Here is a 14,103-nt window from a genome sequence, read left to right on the forward strand (position 1 = left end):
ATACAGCTTTGGAAAAAATTAAGAGACCACTGTAAATTTTTCTGAAATCAGCATCTCTACATGTATGACAGCCATTCTGTTCCAGTGTCTGTTGAATTCCAATACAAGCACACCTCATTCTACTTAATGAGGTACTCATTAGGTGATCACCTGAACCAAATCTTATTTAACGAGGAAAAGTATAAAAACCACTGCTGTGGTCATCATTGGAATCAAAAAATAACTGCTGACCATGCCAAAAGAGTTGAAAAGAAACATTTTGAGTGAGGAAAAGAAGGGTTCAATTTTAGCTTTACTGGCAGAGGGTTATAGTGAGCATCAGGTCACTTCCATCCTTAAAATTTCTAGGATGGCGGTTCATGAGAAACAGCACACATTGGGGACAACAAAGCTACAGACCAGGATGACCATCAATTCATTCAAATGTCACTCAGCAACAGTAGGATGACATCAAGCGACCTACAAAAAGAATGGCAAATAGCAGCTGGGGTGAAGTGCACCGCGAGAACGGTTCGAACCAGGCTCCCAGGGGCAGGCCTCAAGTCGTGTAAAGCTAGAAAAAAGCCCCTCATCAATGAGAAGCAAAGAAGAGCCAGACTGAGGTTTGCAAAAGACCATAAGGATTGGACCATAGAGGACTGGAGTAAGGTCATCTTCTCTGATGAGTCCAACTTTCAGCTTTGCCCAACACCGGGTCATCTAAGGGTTAGAGGGAGACCTGGAGAGACTTACAAGCCGCGGTGTCTCAGTGGGGGTCAGTGGGGATCGGTGATGATCTGGGGGCGGTTCAAGGCAGATTCATCTTTACGAAGGACGCGTGAATCAAGCGACGTACAAGGTTATCCTGGTACAAAACTGCTCTGACAGCGTTCCCCAACTCTGAGGATTGTTTTTTTTCCAGCAAGACAATGCTCCATGCCACACAGCTAGATCAATCAAGGTGTGGAATTTTTTAAAGAGCTGTATACAGGGAGCAAAAACAACAGTCACATTGCTGACTTAATGGTTTGACATTCTTTTGAAACAATGGGAGTACATTAGAGGGTGTGCTGGGTCAAGAAATGCAGTCATTCCACAACGGCAGTCAGCTCCATCAGCCACTTGTCTCTGCTTGCTTCAGACGCCCCACCCCCCCACCCCCCTTCCTCCCTCCCAAATCCTCCCTCCCTCTCTCCTCCCTGTGAGGCCTCTTTTGCACTCAGTGACTTCCGTGTGGAAGTCCCCCCTCCGACACACACACACGCGTGCACAAAGTAAATATTTACAGCGGTGTGGTACAGTGCTGCTGTCTTTGTGAGCAACAGTAGTATTTCCCTTGTTTCCCACTAACAACTAGGGGACGTCTCATAGGCGAATAGTTCAGAATGGATTGTTTTTCAGGGAGGGATTTAACTTCTAAAAATGGCCATGTATTCTTAGGGATGACTCCAATAAATTGCACTTAAAGGCTTAGCTCAGCATAATAAGCATGTGAATTTATGCTCACTCCTCCCGACTGGTTTACACCAAGAGTTTAGCAAGCCATATTTCTGACTGCTGCACTTGTTTCAGAGCCATAAACCGTGTTGTTGCTTCAACGTCTCTGTAACACTCATATTTACCTCTGTTGCAATTGTGCTATTTGGCTTCTTTTTGTTCCACGCTGCATGTGTGTAGCCCTTTTTAAGAATGTTGTGTCAATTTGTCTTCCAGTGCCATCACCACCTACAGCCAGATGGGTGCAGGACACAGCTTCAACCCCCCCGTCTTCTTCCTGTCTGTTGGTTATTTTCTTGGAGTGCTTGCCGGCTCCTTCCTCCTGGGTTTCATATTCACAGTCATAACAGCCCTCATATCCTTTTATCCCCTCCCATCGCTGCCTCTGCACCCCAAACTCAATTATCACCTCAGCATCCGCTGCAATCTATCCGCTTCCTCAACTTGGTAATTGCTTCTCTAACAAACCCCTACTGTACCACCTTTATCAACAAAAGCAGCGTGGCTAAGTCTAAAGTGCTCCTGCGACATTAATGGTTGCAGAGAGGTCGTCAATCAAGCCAATAGCCTCTGATGAATTTTTCGACTTGCACTGTTGTCCAGCGTTTCTCTCTGATCTTCCTGTAATAAGACTTTAGGATGAAAAATGAGGATGTGTCATGAGAGGTTTGGGGCACAGCTCAGCTCTTATTTACAGTGACTAATCTCTGGGCGCGAGCAAAGCACAAAGTGAGCATTTATTAGGTTTTGCTGATGCTAACTACAGCAACAGCCTGCTCTTTTGTGCCGTCTCTTTAAACAGTAGCTTCTTAAAGAGGTTCACTTTGACATAGAGATCCTCAGTTATCTTTTAATTACTTACTGTACCCGTGTGTTAATTGCAAAAAACAATCAGACCTGGGGAGGTGTTTTCATTATTGCAAGCTAACAGCCTATTTAACGGGGTCAGGAACGCAGACCAGCAAACTGTAAACAATTAGCAGTCCTAAAATTCTGATGCTTACAGTATCTATACCTGCTCATCTTCATTTTCTGTGTGGCTATCACAAATACAGAGCTTCAACCTTTGTGGTCCTTACTGTATTTACTGTATGGCTTATGGTGAAGCTTTGCCAGAGGGCATGTGTGACAGTGAAAAAGGGCTGTAGACTTTATCTGTTGGAGAATTCACAGGAAAGATCTTATTAAGACCCAGTGGGTTGCTGTACATGGCAGATCCCCTGGCTTAGTGAGCACCTTCTGCAGCTGTTTTTTGTTTGCAGATACTGCAGTGCCTCTCTGCCTGCAAACCGTCGGACTGAAGAGTGCTACAGTAATAAATTTGTATTGCAGCTGCAGTTCCGAGAGTGTAGTATTGTTAAATCCAAGGGATGAACGATATGATTTTTATTTTTCAGCCGATATCGATGATTATCTGATTCTCAGGGCTGATAATTCCACATATTTTTGTTTTAAAAATATTGTCATAACCAATAGTTTATGCACGCCTGAGGCTAAGAAAGGGGAAGTTAGCAAAGATCGATGATTTAATATTCCATTGCGCTGACCCAACCAAACCTACCTGACATCACTGTACAAGATTTATTGTGTCAAAACTACAAACTTTTTCTTTCCTCCAAGAATCTTTGGGGTATATCACTGCAATGGCAGCAGTTTGGCTTAGTAAACATGATAATATGAATTCGCTAATTTTTCAGCCTGACATTAGATACTGTATGATTATTTTCTCGTACATCTTTAACTTTCTCCACCTCACCAAATTCACTCGGCTGTGTGACAATCCACTGCTGGAAACATCAGTCTTCTTCCTGCTGTCCTGGAGCAGCTTCCTCACAGCTGAAGCCAGTGGACTTTCAGGTGAGTGCTTTATGACTTTATATCATGCGTGTACATGCGTGTGTGTGTGCGTTGAGTGACGACAAGGTCAGACAGAATACGAATCCTGTCAGTGAACTGCCGCCCTTCTCCCATCAGGCGTCCCTTCCCACCTGCATGCACCGACTTGCTCACCGCTGCACCGTATCGGTGGCACGAGCAGCTGTTTGATTGGAAAGCTCTCCTGTTTAAAAGGTGTCTCTGTGGCTGCTGGTGCTCCACAAACCCAGGAATGATGTGCGCACATTCTGCGTTGTCCGGACATGACCATCTGCACAATTCCCTGCTCAAGAACAAATTGAATTTTCGTGGCATCCAACCCGCACCAGCATTAGATGAAGGCCTTTCCCTTACATACACAAGCACACCTTACCCTCTGAGAGTCCTCTGCAGTGTAGCAAGTCAATAATGTACAGATGAGAAAGTATTATACCATCTCCTCTCTACAGGGAACTGCAGGTACCAATCCCATTCTGGGCTCAACCCCCATAACTCATTTTAAAATGGTGTTCACCCTCCCCTGTCTGAGCATGTTCGTGCCTTTTAGTTTGGAGATGGCACCACAGATAGCAGCAAGCCATAATAGCATAATAGCATTCTTCTCCTAGCTGTATGCACAGGTTTGCTTGAAAGTCAAGAAGCTCTCAGGTCTTATGTAAAAACAGGTTAACATGACCTTATATTTCTCTGTCCTCACCAAAGAGAGGTTGCTTTTTTATTATATTGTTTATTATATCACCAAAGCAAATTCCTCGTATCTGTAAAATCGTACTTGGCAATAAAGCTTTTTCTGATTCTGATAGATATTGCATTGTTTCCTCTTTGGCTGATTCATAGAGATATCTTGGGAAGCTTGGGTTTGGAAAACAACAATTACTTGGCTGAGCTGCCTGAAAATGTCTTCGTCTCTCTCTTCGTCGACCAGTTGTAACGCGGTTGTGAAATCTGAATGTAGTGTACATATGCATGCATTAGTGTTGCTGTTCCTCCTGCCCTGATTGTGTCAAAGGGATTGCACTCATTCAGCTGATGTTGTAGAGCTCTCTCATATTTGGCAGTACTCCCTGTGGCCTGTGGAGGAGGAGAAGACAGTTTTAATGAAATCGCATAACCTTTGTCTATTGGACCCAGATGCCCTGTCTATAAAGTACACCACTCTGCTGTCCAGTGTGGGAGGCAGACCGCAGCGCAGCCTAGGCAATGATCCTGAGTACTGTCTGATGCAGAGCCTCGTATTTTTTACAGTGGCAGAGAGAGCTCGAGCGCTGCAGCTGAAGAAAACCAATGCCAATAGACAGAACACAAGCAAGTTAAGAAAATATCTCCATCAATTTGACAACGCATGCTCAACACACTTCAAATACACAAACGAGCAATTACAAAGACATGCTACAAATAGAAAAAAATGACAGTGGACGTGTTTCCAGGGGAGACTGAAAAGTGTCAAACACGGCTTGGACAAGCTGGCCGTTTCCACGATTTGTGACTCATGAAGTTATTGCAGTCGGGCCTGTGTGCATTGTTTTTCTGTCATTATGTTTTTGGTCTGTAGCATGAAGATGTTGTTTTTAGTGCAGATACAACTTTTGTTTACTGTCCTAACAGTAAAAAATACTTCATTTTGACCTCAAACCCACAGTACTATTAAAATTTTGATGCTAATTCTTTTTCTCACAGTAACCTAAAAAGGAGTCTTATCACCTTCAGTATGCCTGATACACAATTGAACCCTACAGAACTAATCTGTGGAGTGCCACACTGTGCAAAGGCCTTTAATGGTCCATTTGGGGTGAAGCAGCACCTCATACAGAGCGACCCAGTGAGCGATGGGAGTCCTCCATGGTGTCCTTCGGTAATCGAGGCTCTTTCTGTCTCTCTTAATTGCTGGAGTTTAGTGAGGGTGCGCCTAATGACCCTCAGCCTTGCATGGAGCCCTGCTATCATTAATCTTACACCCCTCAAAACTGCTCATTATGGGGTGCATCTCATCTGGTGCCAAGTGCCTGTCTAGAAGACTCTTTATGTGGATGGTGGATGATGTGTTACCTCTGTCACTGTTATGTAAACCAAGGAGGGTGTCTTTGCCCTGAACCAAATGGAACCAAAATGAGATCTGTCATGCTGGCATGCTCCATTAGACTTTGTTGAACAGTACTGGAAAGGACATTGCGAACAGGGACGACTGGAGCAAGCATAGTGCAGGTACAGGTCAGCATCCTAGTGTGCAGGCGGATGGTGGAGAGAGAGTAATGGACTGGCTTCACTTAGCAGCTTGAATCACAGGTGCTATCTTTTCTCTGCTGCCATATTTATTACTGCCAGCTCTGTCCTCTAACTATTGCAACCCATCACAGTAATTTCACATTTTTCCATCTTCTATGATTCTCTCTCAAAGTAGAGGGAGCAAAAATGTGAAATTGAATTTCTGCAACAAAGCAAGCATGTCCTGTGAGGCAGCAACCTGCCTTTCATGCTATGCGTTTCAAATTCCTGTTCTCCGCTCCAGCCAGCCTCCTCTTTACCAGCAGGGGCCCTAATCACTCCCTCCACCCTGTTTCCTCTAGCTATCAAGCCGCCTTTCTTTGGCTGCACTCCTTTTCCTTCTGTACTTTTGCCTGTCATTTGTTTGCCTTTTGTTAATTTCTGCTCCTCTGCATCTGGCATGATCTGCAGTAATGATGTCATTCTTTAGCATTTATCATTCCCAGAGCTTTGTGTCTCTGGAGTAGAGATGGAAGTAACGTCGTATGCTTGAATTGGGTCGTACAGAACATGATGAAGCTGTTTATACAGCTGGACTTCACTGGAACCATTACAATGGGTGGATTCAGGGTTGGGCCGGTCTGTTCTGGTGTCACATACTTTATACAGTACTCCAATGCAGAAGTAGCTGCACCCAGGAGGATTCAGTTGGATTCTTTGGCTTTAAGGACAACTCTTAATGCATTCTTCTGTGAATATTTATCCCATGTTAGGCATTATTGCCAGGTTTTAATTTAAGAATCATGTCTTTGAGCTAAACTGGAAGTCTGTTGATCTCACCCCAGTCGCTTTGATTTTAAAAAGGCTGGGTTGAACCACGCAGATAAAGACTCTTTTCACAGATCATTTTCCTGTGATGGAAGAGCCTCCTACAGCATATTTTCTACATGAGAAGCCCCATGGCTCTATGTTAACCAGCACACAAACATACATGTTCCCACGGCCTGATTACATAATACGTGCATGTATAAGTGATTTTGCATATTTTGTACTAATTGGATGCAGCACATTGTTTAACTCCCTGCTGTCTATGAGTGTTTTGTCCGCAAAATGCTAACGCTCACATTTTCAGCTAACAGATATCATGGATGTTTAACCCTTTATTGGTTATTTCCCTTTTTCACTTTTCATGAATTGCACTTATGTTTGTTTACTCTTCAGGTATTGTGGCGGTCCTGTTTTGTGGTTTGAGCCAGGCAAGGTACACAGTTCACAACTTATCCTCTGAGGGCAGGACCAGGACCAAGCAGGTAGGCTTATGGATGATGATTGAGGCCTATTGTTATTTTCAAACAGCATTTTTCAGTCAACTCACTTTGTTCACGTTGCCTTTTGATGCCAACGTATGTGTCTTGCGGGCGTGCGCAAGCAATCATTAATTGCCATTAGTGCTCTGGTTGTCCAGTGGGTGTCTGTGTGGGAGGCCAGTCTCCAGCTATCTGCTTAAAAGGCTAAGCACGGATGGAGTCCAGCACACGGTCATACTGTACCGGCAAGCTTCACAGAGGAGCAAATAAATCAGAAGCACACTCATATACTCATCTATGCATTTATTATTCATTATCGGTGCCACAGTGGAGCTAACTGTTTATCATAGAGGATCCTTTTAAAAGCTTATGCACCGCAGTTGAAGCCGTTCCCTATAAAGTGGATTGGCAATGCGCATGTATGGTGCACTGTGTTTACTTGGCAGAATGCCTTTATCTACATTTCTATGATTTATACTTGCAGCTGCAGCTCAAAGCAAAAGACAAAGTGATTTAGCGTATGCAGACACTAGTTGAATCGCTGGTAGGAAGGACAAATATTTTTCTGCATGGCGTCTCTTGTCCTTGCAATGGAAGGCTCTTAAGGGAAAAGGTACACTTATTCAATTAGATAGCTTTTTATATCAAAGCTTTAAATCAAAGCTGGTGCAACTGGTAAAAACAGAAATTAATAAATCATTAATGAAATCATAATATCTGCTCTAATTGAATCCAAATACAACATAAGGACCTTAATTAATATTTGATTTCTTACGCGTTGCTTATGCCTTATTAAAATGATTCCGATTATATTTTCCTCTCCAGTAAATGACATCCAAGCTCTTTCATTTGACCTTGATCAATACAGGAGCTGTAAGACTGCATTGATGAGTTGTAATTTTCATCTACCCGGAAACGTCCTGTAATTATTGGCTGTCCTTTAAAATCCAGAAAGCTGTTTTTCATTCTTTACATGCTTACATTTAAATTAAAAAATGTAACAAAAAAATGAGAATAAAAACATGCCTGGTGCTAAATATAACCACTTCATGGCCTTCACCCCCCTGACACACAAACACACACACGCACACACGATCCACTCCAAACCCCTCCCCATCTCAAATGACCTTCTCCCCCTTGATCGTCTCAATCCCTTTTATAATTTGCAGCTCTTTGAAGTCTTCAACTTCCTGGGGGAGATTTTCATCTTCAGCAACATGGGATACATATTGTTGACGTTTCCTCACCATGTCTTCAAAGCCCTCTTCATTTCTGGGGCATTTGTATCCTTTATTTCCTACATGATGGAACATCTTCACACCCTGCTGTGCTGCCTTTGGATCCCACTCAGACCCCAGAAATGGTGTTGTGTTGCTTTTTCATCTGTCTCTTCCACCTTCTGTCATAATCCTTATCTGCCATCATTTGCCACTTATTTGACCAGAGTTGAGTTTCCTGTTTTCTGTCTTCCCTCTCTGCTGCAGTGCAGTGCAGTCATTTCCCTAGTCCTTTAAAAGAAACCCCTCAGCACTTAAACTGCACAGGTTTGATCCGAGGAGCTCTGCAAATGCCATCCAGCTGGTCTCCCATGATCACCATCTCTGCAGATTAAGATGCTGCAATGCAGGCTTTACTCTGAGGAAGGCCTGTGAAACAGAAATCTAAATAGGTCTTTAATTATTGTTTCTGCTGCTTGTTTTCTCTTCTCCAGCAAAGCTCGGTGGAATAAAGATGTTTGTCTGTTTGGAATAAGCTTACAGTACTTTAATTTGTCGTGGATTAAGCACCGTATCCCTGTTGAGGTTGAAGATTAAATCTTATTAGTTCTAGAAACTCCAGTGAAAGAGTTTCCTGCTGCTCTTTATGATATTCCCATCTGGTTAAAGGAGAAATCCACTGTAAACAGCTTTTAACATTGTAAAATGGCAATTGGTGAGGCATAATAATTTTTGTTCTCCAGAAATGCAAGATGTTGTTTGGTGGTGTATTTATCTTATTTGCATTTACTTGCCAAATATAGAAACAACAAATTGAAATAATTGTGATCATAAATTAATTATTTGAGTCATATATCGGGCAAAAATGCCAATATTTCACTAGTTGAAGCTTCTCAAATGTATGGATTTACTGCTAATCTCAGTTTTATGTCACTGTTATTAAATATCCTTGAGTTTGCTCTGTTTCTCAAACAAAACATGCAATTACAAGACGTCAACCAAGGCTCCAGGAGGTTGTGGTGATGGGCATGTTTTCACTATTTTCTGACATCTTATAGACTAAATGATTTATTGAGTAATCAGAAAAATAGTTGACAGATTAATTTATAGTGAAAATAATGATTAGCTGCAGCCCTGGTAGACAGTTTGACATTACACTGACATACTTCCCGTGTATTTTCAGTGCAGTTTGACAGAAGAAAAATGTACAGCCATCTAAAACATCAAACGTAAATGTCAATTTTGGGGGGAAAAAATACTCCGAATCAAAGAGGAAGCACTTCTGAGACGTAATATTTTGCACATAGACTCAAAAACATGACTCTTCTGGCAGGAGTCTCTGCAGACCAGATTGCAGTACAGCCACAATACAAGTTACATTATCAAAAAGCCATCTGCCCCGTAATGATCTTCATCATGAAGTTATGCTATCATTGCAGATATCTTACATCCACAGCTGTTGTTGTATCCATCAGCTTTCCTTCCTGAGGGCAACAGAGGGGCAGTAATGGACTGCTAGCTACAGTCGTCCTTGCTGGAGAGCTGGCATGACCATAGCGTATGCCTGAGGAGAGACTCTAGTGGCCACACTCCAAGGAGTTGTTCTTTCACAGTCCAGTGCCCAGATGGCCAGCAATTATTATTACAATCCATCTTCCACCATAGGGTCAAAGGAGCCAGAGAAAGAGTCGACCGAGCAGATTCTTTCTCCAGTGCTCTTATGTTCAGTGTGGGGGCTGCCAGAGAGAAAATGTTTGACTTGAGCACTGAGCCTGTTTAGCTTTGTCCTCAATCGTGCTTCCATAACAAAAGCTTAGAGTGAAAAAAAAAAAAGTCTGGCGTGCTACACCAACTGGAAGCTGACCCGGATGTACAAACAGGAATAAATGGAGGTCGAAGTCGTCTTGCACAGAGCTGAAAGTGTCTATAAAAATGAAATAACCCCAGTGATTCAACCCTGTTAATCGCTCTTTGGTTACGCAGTAGATTTTAATCGCCGTAGCTTGCAGCCTTTGCCAGTGACAATAGAGTTGGGCTTTACTGGAAATGAGGCTGAGATGAAAGTGCTTAATTACCTCCTTTCAAAATAGCTCAGAGGCCTTTGATAAAGAGAAATGACTGCTTTTTGGAGCAGGATATTGCTTTTGAAAATCCATAGGGTGCATGTGATCTAATATTGACTGCAGGGTGTGAGGGGACTCTGTTTTAGTAATAGCCCTGTCAGACTAAGGTCCCCTGCCTAAGATATTGGTCCCTTTATTATTCAAGGCGTCATATTTGGACTTACTGTAGAATAGCTAAAATCCCTTCTCCCCATGATGCTAAAGCCGGGGTACCTGTCTGCATAGATGATTTTTACGCACCAAAATTCAAAGAGGGTTTAAAAGTTTTTTAAAGGGGTAAAAAGCTTGCCTGATCTCCTCTGGTTTATAGCCTTGACTTTGGTGCCTCTAATAAGAACCTACTGGAGGATCTCAGGCTGCACTCAGGCTCATATGAAGTTATGAGGTTATACGGGGCTGCAGTAACTTCGTCGAAAAGTTTGACAAAAGATTTCAAGTGTATCCCGGACGGCAGCCATGTCCCTGATAATTGTACAGATATCCTCTCCCTAACTGCTGCCCAGGACACTTAGCATTCAGTCCCATCCTATGTGAAACATCAAAGTGTGTGTGGAGGGCAGAGACAGCTGGCAGAGCCTGATTGGCTTCATGCCTCGGCATGGTGCCACACTGCTGTGTTTGCATCCTAAACAGAAAATATTCAGAGATTATCTTTTTTATGCACGTGCACATATGTAAATATTTTACGTTTACAGCCTGATCTCACAACGACTTTGTACTCTTTTTTATTTAGTCTGGAATTAACTGACATGCATTTTGTGTATCGTGTATTTTTATCTGATATATTAAAAGGATCGGGTTATGTGAGGTCAACCAGGCAAGTTTTTTTTTTTTTTTTTTTTTTCTTACAATAAATAAAGCAAAACATTTACTGAAATCATCAATAATTTGCTGAACCATGACTGAAATAATTTCATCTCAAACATCTTAAGTACAGCTGAAAAAATAAGTGGTGCATATCTGACCAAAAATACTTCTCTAGGTCTGTCAGTTTTCCAGTATTTCCATGAAACCATGTTGAGTGTACTTTAGCCTGTGAGTGTGTCTCAGTATTCTCCTTAACCTGCGCTCGCTACAGCTCTCCATGTTTATATCAAGAGCCTGCAACATCTACCCCTTGTCATTCCTCCTAAACCTGCGACGCACAACCAAGATACCTCGCAACTTCCAGCACTTCTTGATGTTTGCAGGTGACATTCTGAAGATCCTAATTTCTCTTAACTGTGGTTTATTTTAATTCATAGCAACACTTTGCATTTTTGGACCTCACTGGAAATGATGTCTAAGCACATCACTGGCTGCTGTTTTGATTAATGTTGGGTTGGTGTTGTTATTGCTGCAAGAAACTCAAAAACTTTCACTCCTGATTTATCTTACGAAAGCTCTTGAATTATTCTGCTCTCTTCCCTGCCTGCAGCTGATGGCATTAGTGAGGATACTGAGAGAATGTGTCCCCTGTGGAAGACATTTAAGTCGGTGTGTGTGTGTGTGTGTGAATTAAGTCATAGAGACGGACACAAAGACGGATGCCTTCTTCAGGCTTTATGATAATTTACTCATTTCAGAAGGCGTTTTTGCATGAATCAAGATCGTCAGCATCTTCTTTAAAAATAATTCACTCCAAGCCTGTTCTATTTTTGTCGCTGTATTTTGGAGTAGAGTAAATAAAGCATCGGCTCGCTTTAGTGTCTGAGACTAATGGTTGAAGCTCTGGCTGGCTTGATGATGCAGGAGAAAGGAATGTTTGATGTGCAGTGATGTAGGGTAGTGCAGCAGCAGCATGTTTCGCTGCCTGCCTGACCCACTTTACCTCTTACGTAAGAAGGTTTCTTTGTAAAAAGCCCTTGTCTTGCTATTTTTCAAAGCTCCCCCACCATCACCACCACCGCCGCCGCCACCTCCCCCATCTGTTTCTCATTGATTTGCTTTGAGTACAATGTCACCACTGTACAGCAATCTAGAAGTTTGTTTTTGGGGACTGCTTGCTGGTCAGTAACTGGTCATATAGCCAGATAGATCTGTTAAGCCATGGCGAGAATCATTAACTGGACAGCTCTCTCCTGCCTGTCTCAAATGATTGGTAGGTAGATGGTTGTCAGCTGGTTTGATAGATAGCAGTAGTCCAGCTGTTTGCTCAGACATGTCTTCTCGGCTCTCAGGCTTGAGGGGGCCTGTGGCTTTTAGCCTGGCTGCAAGGGACACATCCACAGAAGTGAGGCGCACCATCTTCTCCACCACGCTGCTGCTGGTCTGCTTCACCATCTGGGTTCTGGGTACGGCCGCTGATCCCGTCCTGCGCTGTCTGGACATCAGGTTAGTGCTAACACCTCGCGGAGTGACACAGTCAGCGTGCTGCAAGTCAAACATCCCTCCAGCTGTCCGTCTCGTTCCTCCACCTCTGTGTCTCAAAGGCACACAGACAGACGCGGCTTACTTAGACTGCCATTAAATATACAGCTCTTTGTAAAGCGTTTCCCTGCATGTTTGAATTCCGCCTCTCCCTCCTCCCCTTGCTGCTCAGCCCTACACTTAGCTCTGTGTGTCTGCTCCGGCTCTGCCCTCTATTAGTGACTTGCACAGCTGGTGCACAGGGCAAAGCAGGTCTACAGGTCCTTGGAAACATGTTACAGAGGAGATAGCATTAAAATGCAGCTTACTACGCAGTAAACCCGAGCATGCAAAACTGTAAACTGTAGCTGTATGGTGAGGACGCGTAGTGAGTGCTGTTTTTTCCTTTAAAGTCTGTGTACTATCTGTGATTCCAGGCCAGTGGGCGATAATGACTAAGGAGTGCAGAAGAGGCGTGAAGGATGCAAGGCAGTAATTAGATACTTATATTATTAAAGTGTAATCTATGGCCCAGATCGCAGTGGTATAATTGACTCCCACAGTCTTTCGAGGCAGTACTTTTGAATCTCCAGCGGTTTTCAGTGATGTGTGTGTGTGTACATGTCTGTCAGTGAAGCGTAATGTGACTGCAAGAAAAATAGAATAGAGGAAGTGAATAAAGGCACTGATGAGAAACAAGAACCTGGTTTTAAAAAAGATTAAAATCAAGTTCAATAAAAACGATAAAGTTTATTTGTAGTAGTAGTTTTATGAAAAATTCAAAGGAAATGTAATTATGGACATTTATAAACTGTATTCAGTAAAAACATGAAAGAATATCCATTATATCCAAATGTGCATGCCCTGGCCCTTTTATCAACAAGCCCTCCCTCAGCTGCAAAACACTGACAATGCAGCAATTTGTGATGTGAAACAAAACCTGGAGCTGCTTTATTGTTAATGAATTGCAGATTGGCTTTGGTGATCCAATCTGCCAAGTTGTTTGTCTGAGCCTTTACAGCCAAATAAGCTTCATTTCATTATAATTCTAACGTTTATGAACCAGACAAAGAACCAATATCTCTGTAAAATGCCCCTGGGCACTGGATGCGTGTCCGTGAGCCCGGGTCTCTTGTTCTGTGTCAGCTGAGCAGCTGAAGGAGATCTTGCCCTGACTGAACTGTGTAAGGATTCAGGGTGTTAGATTGCACATTGCAACTTCCAAACGGTGGTGAAATTTGGTGGATAAGTCGAGTGACTCACTATTAGTAGCCAGTCATTTTTAAAGCCATGAAATACGAATGCTTTTACAATTATTGTCTCTTAAGCTCTTAGTTGCCCTGTTACGCCGCCTATACAGTTAGTGGCAGCATTTAAACACCCACAAACACTCCCTCTAACAATAACACATGGTGATGGTGGATGAGGATGGAGACTTAAAATTAGAAAAAAAACCTCCTTCTTGTAACATAAAAGCAACCAACCCAACACGTCAACAACTGTCTGATTCCTATATTATTAAATTCTGATTGGTAGGTGGATATTTGTGATATCAGCTTTCTCCAGCAGAGCTCA

The 14,103-nt window shown here is 42.8% G+C and overlaps 1 protein-coding gene across 1 annotated transcript in view; it reads left to right on the forward strand.

Annotated features, from left to right (window-relative positions):
- The window catches only part of LOC139346703 (sodium/hydrogen exchanger 9-like), a 66,361-nt gene that overhangs the window by 19,280 nt on the left and 32,978 nt on the right, over positions 1-14,103 (forward strand). Inside the window, exons 7-12 of the mRNA XM_070985924.1 lie at positions 1,693-1,831; positions 3,228-3,333; positions 6,775-6,863; positions 8,030-8,143; positions 11,279-11,390; positions 12,360-12,513. Of these exons, the coding sequence (XP_070842025.1) occupies positions 1,693-1,831; positions 3,228-3,333; positions 6,775-6,863; positions 8,030-8,143; positions 11,279-11,390; positions 12,360-12,513 (714 nt within the window). The remainder of the gene's footprint in view (positions 1-1,692; positions 1,832-3,227; positions 3,334-6,774; positions 6,864-8,029; positions 8,144-11,278; positions 11,391-12,359; positions 12,514-14,103) is intronic.

The sequence above is a fragment of the Chaetodon trifascialis genome, chromosome 18 (genome assembly GCF_039877785.1).
Source record: "Chaetodon trifascialis isolate fChaTrf1 chromosome 18, fChaTrf1.hap1, whole genome shotgun sequence".
NCBI classification, from domain to species: Eukaryota; Metazoa; Chordata; class Actinopteri; order Chaetodontiformes; family Chaetodontidae; genus Chaetodon; species Chaetodon trifascialis.